General features: G+C 51.5%; 1 protein-coding gene across 1 annotated transcript; it reads right to left on the bottom strand.

Moving 5' to 3' along the window:
* Positions 1-494: 494 nt before the first annotated feature.
* Positions 495-13,880, bottom strand: LOC115635202 (outer dense fiber protein 3-like). Its single transcript, XM_030533605.1, has 7 exons — positions 13,791-13,880; positions 11,271-11,405; positions 10,585-10,788; positions 4,221-4,322; positions 2,496-2,617; positions 2,168-2,308; positions 495-1,399 (listed from the first exon to the last, which is right to left on the bottom strand). Exons 2-7 carry the CDS (start codon positions 11,377-11,379, stop codon positions 1,319-1,321), a joined length of 759 nt encoding a protein of 252 aa, XP_030389465.1. The 5' UTR covers positions 11,380-11,405; positions 13,791-13,880; the 3' UTR covers positions 495-1,318.
* Between the last annotated feature and the right edge of the window lie 564 nt (positions 13,881-14,444).

Here is a 14,444-nt window from a genome sequence, read left to right as displayed (position 1 = left end):
GGAGGATCCAAGTTCTATCCTGAGTGACCTCAGCATGGAGCACAGACCGTGCAGCACATTGCAATGGGATCCGTCCCAACACAAGGAAGACAGAAAAGGTTCAGAACATGGAAATCAGAACGGGACAGGGAGTTGCAAACACGGCTCGCAACCTGGGAGACGCTCAGCTCTGGGCCTCTCATCCAAATGCAGGGAGGGGCCCTCTCTGCGCAGCTCCAGGGAGAGCCCAGCTTGTGCTCAGCTCCAGGGATCTGAGCGCCAAAAAGATGTGAACACAGTGGCAGGAACTCAGATAAGAGCAGATACACTGCTGAGGGCCAGGGGCCACTGAGTTGTGGGGTGGGGAAGCTGAAAGCACTAACCCTGCCGAGGCTGGCTAAGGGACAACCAAGGGACAGCAGGAGAATAGGGAGAGGAATCAGCATGATAAAGGGGGAGGGTGATATGGAGGAGTGGGCTCAAACTGCACAAAGGGAAATGTAGGTTGAGGGTCTGGGAAGATGCCCTGGAAGAGAGATGGGTGGGAAGAGGGAACTGGCCAGCCAGGGGATGGGTGGGAAGCTTACTGCTAGGCTAGACAAAGCCCTGGACAATAGCCTGTAGCTGATAGTGGCAGCGGCCTGTGCTCAGAGAGAGACACAATCCCAGGAGCTGACGGGGAAACCTCAGGGCACAGAGCAGTCAAAATGAGACCCTTCCACCTCCTCACTGGCTGGCAGAAAGCGCTGGGCAAGGATCCAGCAGTTGTTCGCCAGCGGCCCAGGAGGGAAGCCAAGGGGAAAGGGCATTGGTGGGCTGGGCTGCATTGCGTGGGAGCCAGTTGCTGCATTAGGTCTCCTGGCCATGCTCCAAGGACTAGCTCCGTCCTCGGCACCGAAGAGGCACACAGAGATGACAGCATGGGCGCGTTGGCCTCCCCGGTGCCTGCTGCTGTGAACGGATCCCCCTCAGGAGTGAAAGTCAGAATGTGAGGGGGGCCCCGAGCTACTGGGGCTAGTGCAAGAGAGCCTGGTCTGTCGGGTGCACTGCAGCCAGCCTGACCTCGCCTCACCCCCTTTCCACACACCCGCTGGAGCTCACACTCACATGACAGCCTGCTCCGGTTCCACTGTCTGGCTGCTGCCAAATGGCCCAAAGGCGCCAGGCCCAAGCTCCCCGGGTCTCCCAGGGCCTGAGGAGCTGGAGGCTGACTTGCCGAAGGCGACTGGACAGAGTATTAAGTCAGCAAAGATTTTCAAATGCAAAATTCTTGTCCAGTCCGTCCCTCTCTCTAACGCCCGCGACCAGTCGCTCCCTCTGCTTCTCCGACCGCGTTCGCTTAATCCACCACGTCCACGATGAGGGGCGCCAGGTAGTCGGAGTGGCGGATCCCAAAGGTCTGGCCACGCTGCTGGACGTACTGCAGGGAGAGGGAGCAGAACACCGCAGGATCAGCGCATGAGATCTCAGCTCCTCCCCCCAGCACCTGCTGGCACCCTGCGGAGATCCTGGCTTCCACGTTAGAAACACACACTCCCCCCGCCTCCCCCATTAGAGCTCAATGCTCCCCACGACTACAATCCTTCATGAGACCTTAGCTCCCCCACTACGCACATGCGCGCGCGCACACACACACACTGTATCCCCCCTCTCACATACACTGCATCCCACACATACATCCCCCCATGTTATAAACACACATGTGCCCCCCCATCAGATCTCAACATCCCCCATGACTACAATCCTGTGTGAGACCTTAGCTCTCCCACTACACACACATGCACTCACACACACTGCATCACCCCCTCATACACACACTGCATCACCTCCACACACACACTGCATCATCCCCACACACACACACTGCATCACCCCCCCACACACACACTGCATCACCCCCATACACATACACTGCATCACTCCCTCACACACACACTGCATCACCCCCACCACACACACACTGCATCACCCCCCCACACACACACTGCATCACTCTCCCACACACACTGTATCACCCCCTCACACACATTGCATCACACCCCCTACACACACACACGGGCTGTTCACTGCCAGGGAAATCTCTCTATGAGGTCTCCAGTCTCTCCGCCAACCAACACATTCTCAGCACGTCCCTGCCACAACAACTCTTGTGAGCCCATGTGTGTGTGGGTCCCGGCCCCCACCTCACCTTCTCCGGGCTGTGTGCCCCGGGCCCTGGTTTCTGCGTGTTGTCCCCAGGGAGCATGTTGCGGGCAAGCATGCTGTACTGGGGGGCCCGGGTCTTGTACACGCCGGGTTCCACCACACGGTAGTTACAGGGCCCTGGCGTCTGCACACAAGAAGAGCAGAGCTCAGTTACCAACAGTCCATTCCCAGGGGTGCTCCCCTCAAACAAGCTGAGCCACAACCCAGCTGGCATCCTACACCCCCATTCCCCATCGCCAGTGTGTCCCTCATCCCCCTTCTCTCACCTCCTTCCGAGTACCCACCTCCCCAGCTCCGCGGCTACCTCTCACCTTGCTCAGGTCCTCATAGAAGCTGCCAACCAAACTGCGTCCCAGTAGGGAATAGTTTGGGGCAGAGCTCTTGCCGACGACCTTGGGCCCAATCATTGGGGGGAGCCCGTAGGCGGCAGGCCCTGGGATGGGGGAAGAGGGGTCAGCGAGGGAAAGAACTGACATTCAACCACCACTTTGGACAAATCAGAAATCTGACAGGGCTGCTCTAGGGAGCGGGGGAGGGCAGGGGAGGGCAGGACAGGAGTGAGGTGAGACTGGGGAGAGGCAGGGTTCAGTGGGGGTGAGGATAGAAGGAGAAGGGTGGGATGTGCGGGGAGGGCAGGCGTGAGGTGAGACTGGGGAGGGGCAGGGCTCAGTGGGGATGAGGGCAAAAGTGGGGGTGAGTGTGGGATGTGTGGGGAGAGCAGGAGTGAAGTGAGACGGAGAGGGGCAGGGCTCGGGGGGCTGAGGGCAGAAGGGAATGGGGAGGGGTGGGGAGGGCAGGAGTGAGATGAGACGAGGAAGTGTAGCCTATAGGACTAACCTGCTTGGTTGCATATATATATATATATTTTTTTCTTATAGTTTAAGTGTTTGATGCATTGTAATAGGTTTATAAATTTATATTAAAGTAGGTTTGGTGGTAATGCAAAAAACCTACAGGCCATTTCCTGTATGTTAAGCTAAGACAAAGTGAACATATCGATAATAAAACCTTTTACTCAAAAATTAAAGTGAACCTACAGCTTGTTACCTAAGTAGATAAGTACCCCCGCCAATGTCTGTGACCTTTTATCTAGACCAATAAACAATGAAAAATGGCACGGGGGGGTTCAATGATGTACCCACAAACTTAACAGATGCACCACAAGGACACTTCTGTGGGTATGTGCATGTCATCAATATGCACAAACATACTAGCCTATGGGGTAAACGCACCCCAACATTTTGTGGGTAAAAAGTAAAATTTTTTCTCCCAGCACGTGTGCCCTGTAGAAAAGGTAACTCACCTCGCTACAGCGCTCTGCTCTGTCATTCTCACTTCCATTCTACTTCTACTTGATCTCTAGTAAGTCTATCTAGCTACAAGAACTACTACTATTAGGAGGCTGCACTTGTTCTTCTGAAACTTTAAGTTTAAAAAAACTAACCAGAGCTCGGTTTCCCTAAGTTTTGTTCTTACTTTATTTATTAGGTTTGAATTTTAAGTTTAAGTTAGTCAAGTAAAACCCCTTCCAGTGCTTCGCCACCCTCTTTGTGAAATAGTGTTTCCTAATATCCAACCTAAACCTCCCCCACTGCAACTTGAGACCATTACTCCTTGTTCTGTCATCTGGTACCACTGAGAATAGTCTAGATCCATCCTCTTTGGACCCCTTTTCAGGTAGCCAGCGGCTCTGGCCTCTGTTCAGCATTCAGTAGCAGTTGCCAGGTTCCGGGGTCCACTTGCACCCCAAACCAGTGGGTTGATCCCCCCCTCTGACAGTCTCTTGCCACCCTGCCCAGTAGCACCCACTTTGGATAAGAGGCTGGAAAAGCAGTGAACTGGCTCTAGGGTCCCTGGGTGTGGAGATAGGCACGTGCGGGAGCCAGGGCTCCCGGGAATGGGAAGGGGAGGATGGGGACAAATCCAGACAAATGTCTGAGCCATCGGTCACTGATTTGTGCCTGGGAACCTCGAGGTGTTTGGCCAGTGGTGCAGTGGGGCAATGGGGGCAGGAGCTAGGTCATGAGCTCTCCTACCTGGAGTCTGGTCATTCGCAAACTCCTTCGTGCGCGAGGCGAGCGAATAGATGGGTGCGGAGCGATAGGTCCATTTCCCTGCTTTCTCTGGGGAATATCGACCTGAAACAAAGAGGGAGGATAATATTGGAGCATGGAGAGGGGGGACACGCCCCATACCACACTGATTGGCAAACCGTGGACTGAAGCAGCTGGGAGCTCACTGATAGCACTGGTCTACAATTTTTGAGAAGTCATCTGCTTCAGAGATAAAATGTGATATTTATTATGTATTTTGATGTGCTGAATTCAAATATGACAATTAAAACAACTGATTGGCTACTGTTTCTAAGATATTTAAGTTTTTACATTTTATGTCTATGTATATTGTATAGATAGTAGAGTTTTAATCATAAATTGTAAACCTAGGTCTTTTCATGTGTTTATGGTTGCTATACATGATAATATTTCACCTGTCCTGTTTATGTAACACTTTAAAAATCAGCAAAAGGGTTATAACAATAAAATTTATTATGAAACAAAAGGCAAAAAACTATTATGTACATAGTTTAGTCCTATTCAGTGTCTACTCAGTGCTTCTTGGCTTGTCTCTTGTATTCATTAAATGGAGCATCTCTTGTCACTGTCCAGCAATAGTCTGCAAGCATTGATGGGCTCCATTTGCCCTGAGAGCCTGCCAGGAGATTCCACTGCTGTAGTCTGGAGCCCAACAGCTCTGCCTTACTCTTGGGTAGTTCCAAATCCCTGACAAGGTCATTCAGTTCACCTTGTGTTCTGAGGTGTGCTTCAGAGGAGGAGGATGGGAGAAAAGTTGGGTCCTGTGACATTGATGGTTCAGGACCAGAAGTTTCATCCTCTTCCTCTTCCTTGTCTGACTCAAGAGAGAATGATTCTGGTGCATCAGGAACCGGCAGTCCTTCTCCGTGGGGTACGGGGCGTATAGCTGATGGAATGTTTGGATAATGCACAGTCCACTTTTTCTTCTTTGACACACCTTTCCCAACTGGAGGCACCATGCAGAAGTAACAATTGCTGGTATGATCTGTTGGCTCTTTCCAAATCATTGGCACTGCAAAAGGCATAGATTTCCTTCTCCTGTTCAACCACTGGCGAAGATTTGTTGCACAAGTGTTGCAGCATATGTGTGGGGCCCACCTCTTGTCCTGATCTCCAATTTTGCAGCCAAAAGAAAGGTGACAGGCTTTCTTAATCAGAGTGGTTAGACTGCGCTTTTGTGATGCAAAAGTGACTTCACCGCAAATATAGCAGAAGTTATCTGCACTGTTCACACAAGTACGAGGCATCTCTGCTCACTTTGGCTAAACAGAAATGTGTCCCTTTGCAAAATGAAACACTGACAAAGAAGAGAGCACAACACTGTATGATTTCTAGAGCTGATATAGGGCAATTTGTTCAGCAGAGTGATGTAAGCTTCGTTATGATTGCATCATCCATGACTTCTAGGAATAACATGATGCAATTCATATCATGTATGATGTAATACCAGCTTCAGATTGCAGCATTCATTGTTTTGCCTAAAAAGCAAGTAGTGTCCAAACCCAGTCATAGATTTACTCATAGATCCAGTCAAAGATGTATTTTAATCATTTCTGGTTTAAATTGAGATCCCTTCCTTTTATAACTCACTTATCCTCCGCCATTCCCAAGTCAAGGGTCATATATACTGACCCAGTAGCATATCTTGAAAACTAGAGTCAATTAACAATTTTAAGCATCACTTTCGTTCTCAGTGACCCAGAATTAGTAAAGTTGGACTACATTTATTTCAGAAGCATTTTGGCTGTAGAGCAGTGTAGCCAGCGCTCCTGTCTTGTGCCATACAGCGCCCCCTGCTGGCAGAGGCTGAGGCCGGAGTAGCTGGGAGTGCCCACCACAGCCAGTGCTCCTGTCCTGCTCCCCACAGCGCCCCCTGCTGGGAAAGGCCAGGCTAGAGCGGCTGGGAATTGCCACACAGCTAGTTCTCTTGTGCTGCTCCCCACAGCGCCCTCTTCTGGGCAGGGCCGGCTCCAGGCACCAGCGCAGCAAGCAGATTCTCAGGGTGGCCAACGGGAAGGGGCGGCACGTCCAGCTCTTCGGTGGCAATTCAGCGGCGGGTCCCCCAGTTCCTCTCAGAGGGAAGGACCCACCGCCGAACTGCCGTCAATCACGGCTTTTTTTTTCCCGCTGCTTGGGGCGGCTAAAACCCTGGAGCCGACCCTGCTTCTAGGAGAGGGCGGAACTAGAATAACTAAGAGCTCCCCCCATCTGGTGCTCCTGCCGGGCTCCCTGCAAATATCAGAAGGGTGTGAAGCCCAGGACAGAAAGGAATTAGCCAGGAGGATACACAAAGGAGGAGGGGAATTAGGAGGAATGGGATAGAATGAACAAGAAGGGAATTTAGGCTGACTCTCAGGATCAGTCCTTAGCAGTAATATCTATGAGGCTGGGGAATCATCTCTCGAAGGTAACATAAAAACATAATGGCCATAGGATCAGTCCAATGGTCCATCTAGCCTAGTGTCCAGTCTTCTGACAGTGGCTGGTGCCAGACTCTATAGAGAGAATGAACTGAACTGGGTAATTTATCAAGTGATCCATCCCGCATCGTCCAGTCCCAGCTTCTGGCAGTCAGAGGCTTAGGGACACCCAGAACGTGGAGTTACATCCCTGTCCATCTTAGCTAAAAGCCAATGATGGCCCTATCTTCCAGGAACTTATCTAGGTCTTTTCTGAATCCAGTTATAGTTTTGGCCTTCAGCACATCCCCTGGCAATGAGTTCCACAGGTTGACTGTGCGTTGTGTGAAGAAATACTTCCTTCTGTTTGTTTTAAACCTGCTGCCTATTAACTTAATTGGGTGACCACTGGTTTGTGCATTGTGTAATGGGGTAAATAACACTTCCTTGTTCACTTTCTCCACATCAGTCATGATACTATAGACCTCTACCTATAGACCCCCTTAGCCGTCTCTTTTCCAAGCTGAAAAGTCCCAGTCTTTTTGATCTCTCCTTATGTGGAAGCTGTTCCAGACCCCTAATCATTTTTATTGCCCTTTTCTGTACAGTTGCCAATTTGAATATATCTTTTTAGGGCTGTTGATTAATCACAGTTAACTCACACGATGAACTAAAAAAAATTAACTGCAATTAAAAAAATGTATCGTGACTAATCACACTGTCAAAGAAGAGAATACCAATTGAAATTTATTAAATATTTTTGGATGTTTTTCTACATTTTCAAATATATTGATTTCTGTTACAATACAGAATGCAAAGTGTACAGTGCTCACTTTATATTAGCTTTTATTACAAATATTTGCACTGTAAAAATGATAAAAGAAAATATTTTTCAATTCACCTCATAAGTACTTTAATATAATCTCTATTGTGAAAGTGTAACTTACAAATGTAGATTTTGTTTGTTTGTTACATAGCTGCACTCAAAAACAAAACAGCGTAAAACTTTAGAGCCTACAAGTCCACTCAGTCCTACTTCTCTTCAGCCAATCGCTAAAAGACAAACACATTTGTTTTCAGTTATGAGAGGTACTGCTGCTTGCTTCTTATTTACAATGTCACCTGAAAGTGAGAACAGGCATTCACATAGCACTTTTGTAGATGGTGTTGCAAGGTATTTATGTGCCAATTATGCTAAATATTCATATGCCCCTTCATGCGTCAGCCACCCTTACAGAGGATATACTTCCATGCTGATGATGTTTGTTAAAAAAAAAAGTGCATTAATTAAATTTGTGACAGAACTCCTTGGAGAGCATTGTATGTCTCCTCTTCTGTTTACCCTCATTCTGCCATATATTTCACGTTATAGCAGTCTCAGATGATGACCCAGTGTATATTATTTGATTTATGAACACTGTCACTGCAGATTTGACAAAACACAAAGAAGGTACCAGTGGGAGAGTTCTAAAAATAGTTACGGCACTCGACTTAAGGTTTAAGTATCTAAAGTGCCTTCTAAAATCAGAGAGCGATGGGGTGTGGAGCATGCTTTCAGAAGTCTTAAAAGAGCAACATTTTGATGTGGAAACTACAGAACTCTAACCACCAAAATAGAAAATCAGCCTTCTGCTGGTGGCATCTAACTCAGATGATGAAAATGAACATGCATCAGTCTGCTCTGCTTTGGATCATTATCAAGCAGAACCCTCATCAGCATGGACACATGTCCTATGGAATGGTGATTGAAGCATGAAGGGACACATGAATCTTTAGCGCATCTGGCACATAAATATCTTGCAATGCCGGTTATGACAGTGCCATGAGAACACCTGTTCTCACTTTCAGGTGATATTGTAAACAAGAAGAGGGCAGCATTATCTCCTGCAAATGTAAACAAACTTGATTGTCTGAGCGATTGGCTGAAGTAGGACCAAGTGGACTTGTAGGCTCTAAAGTTTTACATGGTTTTATTTTTGAATGCAGTTATTTTTTGTACATAATTCTACATTTATAAGTTCAACTTTCACGATAAAGAGATTGCACTACAGTACTTGTATGAGGTAAATTGAAAAATACAATTTCTTTCAGGGCCGCCCAGAGGATTCAGGGGGCCTAGGGTCTTCGCCAGTCTTCGGTGCTGGGCCCCAGGGCAGAAGGAACCCTCGCCGGGGTCTTTGGGGCACTTCAGTGGCAGGTCCAGGAGCGGAAGGACCCCCCACTGCGAAATTGCCACCGAAGACCTGGCACTTTGGCGGCGGGTCCTGGAGTGGAAGGGCCCCCCATCACAGGTCTTCAGGGCACTTCGGCAGCAGATCCCGGAGCAGAAGGACCCCCGATGCCGAATTGCTGCCGAACACCCAGAGCGGAGGAAACTCCAGGGACCCGGGCCCCATGAGAGTTTTCTGGGGTCCCCAGAGCGAGTGAAGGACCCTGTGCCAACGGCCCTGAAAAACTCTCAGGGGGGCCCCTGTGCCCCACTTGCCCCGCCCATCCCGAGCAGCCCTGATTTCTTTTGATTTTTATCATGCAAATATTTGTAATAAAAAATAAAGTGAACACTGTACACTTTGTATTCTGTGTGTAATTGAAATCAGTATATTTGAAAATGTAAAAAACATCCAAAATTATTTAAATGGTATTATATTATTGTTTAACTGTGTGATTAATCACATGATTAATCACAATTAATTTTTTAATTGCATGATTAACCATGGTTTTTTTAATCACATGATTAACTGTGATTAATTTCCAGCCCTAATCTTTTTCTTTTAGACGAATGTGACCAGAACTGCAGACAGTATTCAAGGTGTGAGTGTACTATGGATTTATATAGTGGCACTATGATATTTTCTGTCTTTTCTGTCCCTTTTCTAATGGTTCCTTCCATTGTTAGCTTTTTGCACCATCGCTGCATATCGAACAGATGTTTTCAGAGTACTATCCACAATGACTCCAAGATCTCTCTCTTCAGTGGTAACAGCTAATTTAGACCTCATCGTTTTGCAAGTATAGTTGGAACCATGTTTTCCAATGTGCATTACTTTGCATTTATCAACAAGAAATTTCATTTGCCATTTTGTTGCGCAGTTTTGTGAGATCCTTTTGTAACTCTGTGTCACCAGCTTTGGACTTAACTATCTTGAGTAATTTTGTATCATCTGCAAACTTTGCCACCACACTGTTTACCCCTTTTCCAAATCATCTATGAATATGTTGAACAGCACAGGTCCCAGTACAGATCCTTGGGGGACCTCGCTACTTACCTCTCTCCGCCATGAAAGCTGGCCATTTATCTCTACCCTTTGTTTCCTGTCTTTTAACCAGTTACTGATCCATGAGAGAACCTTCCCTTTTATCTGTCGCTGCTTACTCTGCTTAAGAGCCTTTGGTGTGGGACCTTTTCAAAGGCTTTCTGAAAGTCCAAATTTATTACAGCCACTGGATTACCCTTATCCATGTGTTTGAAGGACCTCTCAGATAACTCTAATAGATTGGAGAGGCATGATTTCCCTTTACCAAAGCTGCGTTGACTCTTCCTCATCAAATCGTGTTCATCTACGTGTCTGATCATTCTGTTCTTTACCACAGTTTCAACCAATCTGGCTGCACTGGGAGTCAGGCTTATCAGCCTGTAGTTGCCAGGATTGTCTATGGAGCCTTTTTAAAAAAATCAGCTTTACAGGGAGCTCAATCACTCGGGACAAACACACCTGGATTGTACAGAGCCCTGGAGTATGGACCGGAAGAAACAACCCTGTACTAAGCAACAAAGAGTCCTGTGGCAACTTATAGACTAACAGACATGCTGACATTTTCCATCACAGACATCAAATCACACACACGCAAATCAAGCCACACCCACGTAGCCTGGCCATATACAGCAAGTGAGAAGGGGACAGACTGACCTGGCCCGGGAGTCAGGAAGGGCATCAGGTCCCTGGGACGGCCATAGATGGAGTAGGCAGGGTTACCATCTTTGCCCTTCATGGTCATCTTGGCTGGCACCATGTACTTGGGTCCCGGGGAGCACTCATCCTGCAGACAGAGGCGGCGGATGCCGAAGCTGTACGCGGGGGCTCGGTAGCGGGAGGGGTCATGAAGAGGGTAACCTGCAACAGGAAAGAGAGATAGAGCAAGGGCGCAGAGGGCATGGGCCAGATAGTGAGAGCCCTCAAGCCCAGCCCTGGAGGGAGCGTGGGGCATGGCAGAGCTGTCTCCACACAGGCCACTGGGGCAGGCATGGATCCCAGCCCAGATCTGAGAGGGGCAAGGAGAGGGGAGAGCTTCCTCGGCACAGGTCTTATTGTGTAGGAAAAACCGTGAGTGGAGGAGAAGTAAGAGATCCCTTGATGCAAGGGGGCGTGGTGAGGGGCGCCCTTGGGGCGAGCTCGGGGTGGGTGAGCAGCCCCATTCGGCTGCAGGTGGAGAGCCCCCCTCAAAGCATTGGGTATGTGCGTGGAGCTGCCAGCTGGCCCATGTGTCCCTCTTTCCATGATGCTGGCGGGGAGTCCCGGGCCACCCCTCCTCATAGAGCCCGGGGGGCTCCCCTTCCCGCTGGCCTCGCCAGCTCCTTGCTGACGCTCTCTCTCACCTACGTTTGTGGGGAGCCCGTACTTGGGCCCGGGACTGCTGTAGAGAGCAGCAATGGGCCCTTTGGGCCGGTGGGGTCTCCATGCTCCCACCCAGACATCGGCAGACATGCTGGATCCCCGGTGTTTTCCCACAGCTGGTAAAAAGACAGAGAGCCCCGGTTAGGGAGAGAGCTGGGGAGCAGCAAGAGCCCTTTGCCCCCACCGATGGGAACAGGGACCCCAAGCCTACTTGGTGCTCATCCTCCTGCGATACACAGGCTGGCCTCTCACACTCCAGCAGTGGGCAGCAGTGCAGCTACAGCTAATCCCATAGCAACATGTCTACTGGTTAGAGCATGGGACTGGGATTCAGGCAACCTGGGATCTCTTCCCAGCCTTTTCAGCCTTTCTGCATGACCTTGGGCAGATTGCTTTACCTCCGGGTGCCTCCGTACAATGGGGACGTTGTCTTTGGACGGCTGTTTGAGAGGCTCAGATGAATGGTTCCCTGCACCAGGATCATTATTTTTCACCAATCAGCAGAGAGAACTGCTATGGCAATGGCCCCGTCACGCTTCGGCCAGGGGAGGGCAGCATACACGCAGCTCCCCGAGGGAATCAGCTTTAGCCAGAGGACCCAACACACTGCAGCAGGAGTCCTGTCCCCCAGGTCCTGATCCCAGGAGCTAGTGCAGAGTTGGGCTCTGGGCTCTCATTAAGGTGACGCAGTCACCCTGGTCCCACACCTGCGCTCTGCTCTAGCTCTGGAATTCTCCTTTGGGGATGAAGCTTCCTCCGCCGGGTCTCAGGCCCTAAAGAGGAATTGCTTGGGAAGCTGCCGCTGTTCCCGAGTCACTGGGTCTGGAGAAGCAGTCGCTCCATTGCAGGAGAGATTGCCTGGTGGATTGGAGCACATCAAGGAAGGATCCTACTTTTTCTCTGCTTCTTTTTTCTGTCCCCCTTCGAGGCTCTCTGGACTGCTCCTACCATTCCCAGGGGTTCGTTAGAGACCACCCCCCGGCACACACAGGGAAAGGCCCTTGTGCAGTGAGATGCCACGCTGGGCTACCGAGTTAGAGCTCAGCAGCAGGGGAACTAGCATGGCTCATCTCTACTGGCTACTGCACCTGCTCTGCACGGACACTCACACCCAAGGATCACACCAACTCTCAGGAAGGTCTAAGGGGATGAGCTGCACAGGGAGACACGATCCGCAAGGCCAATGAGTTGTACCTGCCAGTGCGGCTGGGATTTCCCAAGGCAGAGCCCTAATAAGGTTTGCCCCACAGAGATCCTGCATGCTCTCGCTCTCTCTTTTATCCAGTTACTATGGCATCAGGGACAACAAACAGATGCTGCTCATAAGCGGTGGGTGGAGCCAACTGAAATTTCCTCTGGGGAGGAAATGGGGCTGGGTCAGTCACAGCTCAAAGGGGAAAGTTCATTGCCAGGGTGACTAGAGACCAATGCCTGGGAGCTCCAGGGCTCCCGTTCCAATTCTGGCAGAGGCGTGAAGGAGTCCCACCCGCACAACTGGCAGGGAACACACCATTTTTCAGAGGAACAGCTGCTGCTGACCACACACCATGGCCTCTGCAGCGCTGCCTGATCTCAAAGGATGGGCAAGCTGCTGCTGTTGATGCAAATTTTCAGGAGAGCGTGAGGAGGAAAGGGCATGGAGCTAAAGAAGCGGCCTGGGCATCAGGACTCCCAGGTTCTCTCTCTGGTTGTGCCTCTGACTACCCGTCTCCGGGCCTCAGTTTCCCAATACGTAAAAAGGATCATGCTATTGATCCCAGGAGCTAATTCATTCATATCTGTAAAGCACTCTGAGATCTTTGGCTGGTAGACACTAGAAAGGGGAAAGGATCACTAGGATATATTGGTAAAGCTGGAAATACAGAGGCAGTGACTGCGAAGGGACAACCCCCAGCAGGAAAGTTACATGGGCTAGGATCAGCACTGGCTTTGGAGAGATTTGCTCAGTAAAAACAGTGTGGAGAGGAGGCTCAGAAAGAGCAGCAGCTCCTGCTAGTCCCAGGAGTCCAGAGGTGGAACTGGGGGCCCTGGGAGATCTGGGGGGCCAAGGAAGGGTGTCCCTCGGAGATCTGGGGGGTATGGGCAGGGAGCTGGGGGCCCAGGGGACATAGGGGTGCAGGCAGGGAGCTGGGGGCCCAGGGGACATAGGGGTGTAGGCAGGGAGCTGGGGCCCCAGGGGGATCGGTGGGGGGTTGGGAGGGAGCCGGGGCCCCAGGGCGATCGGGGGGGTGCAGACAGGGAGCTGGGACCCCAGGGAGATCGGGGGGGGTTGGGAGGGAGCCGGGGCCCCAGGGGGATCTGGGGGGGTGGGGTTGGGAGGGAGCGGGGGCCCCAGGAGGATCGGGGGGGTTGGGAGGGAGCCGGGGCCCCAGGGAGATGGGGGGGTGCAGACAGGGAGCCGGGGCCCCAGCGGGATCGGGGGGGTCGGGCAGGGCTGTCCCCGGGAATCCGGCCCCGGGAGGGATGGAACCCAGCCGCGTCAGCTCACGCCGAAGACTGACCTGGGTTCGGACCCGAGAGAAGCCTGCGGGGGGGCGTAGCGGACCCGAGGGAAGCCTGCGGGAGGCGGCGACCGCAGCACTGAGCCGGGCGGCGGCGGGGCCGGAATTAACCCCGCTCCCCCCATTGTTTACAGCGTCTCCCGGCAACCAGCCCGGTCCGCGCCGCCCCCTCCCGCTGCCTCCTGGCAACGGGGCCGGGCACCCCCGGCAGAGACCTGCCCCCGCCCAGGCCCCGCAGTCCACATGGGGGACCCGCCCCCCAAGCATCCCCCGGGGTCCCCAGCAGCCCCCACTCCGGGCTCTCGCTCTCTGCTCCCCCCGCTGAGCCCGCTCATCACCCGGGTATCGGCCACCTGGGTCCCCCCCAGTGCCCAGGCCCAGCTCAGCACGGATCGGGCCCCTGGGCTAGCTGTGGGGGACTCACAAACAGGAGATCTGGGCAGGGCTGGAGCCACAAGGCCAGCAGCTAAGCTAAGACCTGGGGAGCCCGGCCTCTTGCCCTGCCACCGTGGGGGGAAGGGGCCGTGCAGGAATCTTGCAGCCACATGGAAGACAACCCTGGACAGTAACAAGTGGGGGTGGGTGCCCTGCGCCTTTGTTGCTTGTGATCACCGTTCCTGCTGCCCGGCAAAGTGGCACACGGCTTTAGGGCTG

The sequence above is a fragment of the Gopherus evgoodei genome, chromosome 1 (assembly GCF_007399415.2).
Source record: "Gopherus evgoodei ecotype Sinaloan lineage chromosome 1, rGopEvg1_v1.p, whole genome shotgun sequence".
In the NCBI taxonomy this organism is placed as follows: Eukaryota; Metazoa; Chordata; order Testudines; family Testudinidae; genus Gopherus; species Gopherus evgoodei.
This window is presented reverse-complemented; position numbering and strand designations above follow the sequence as displayed.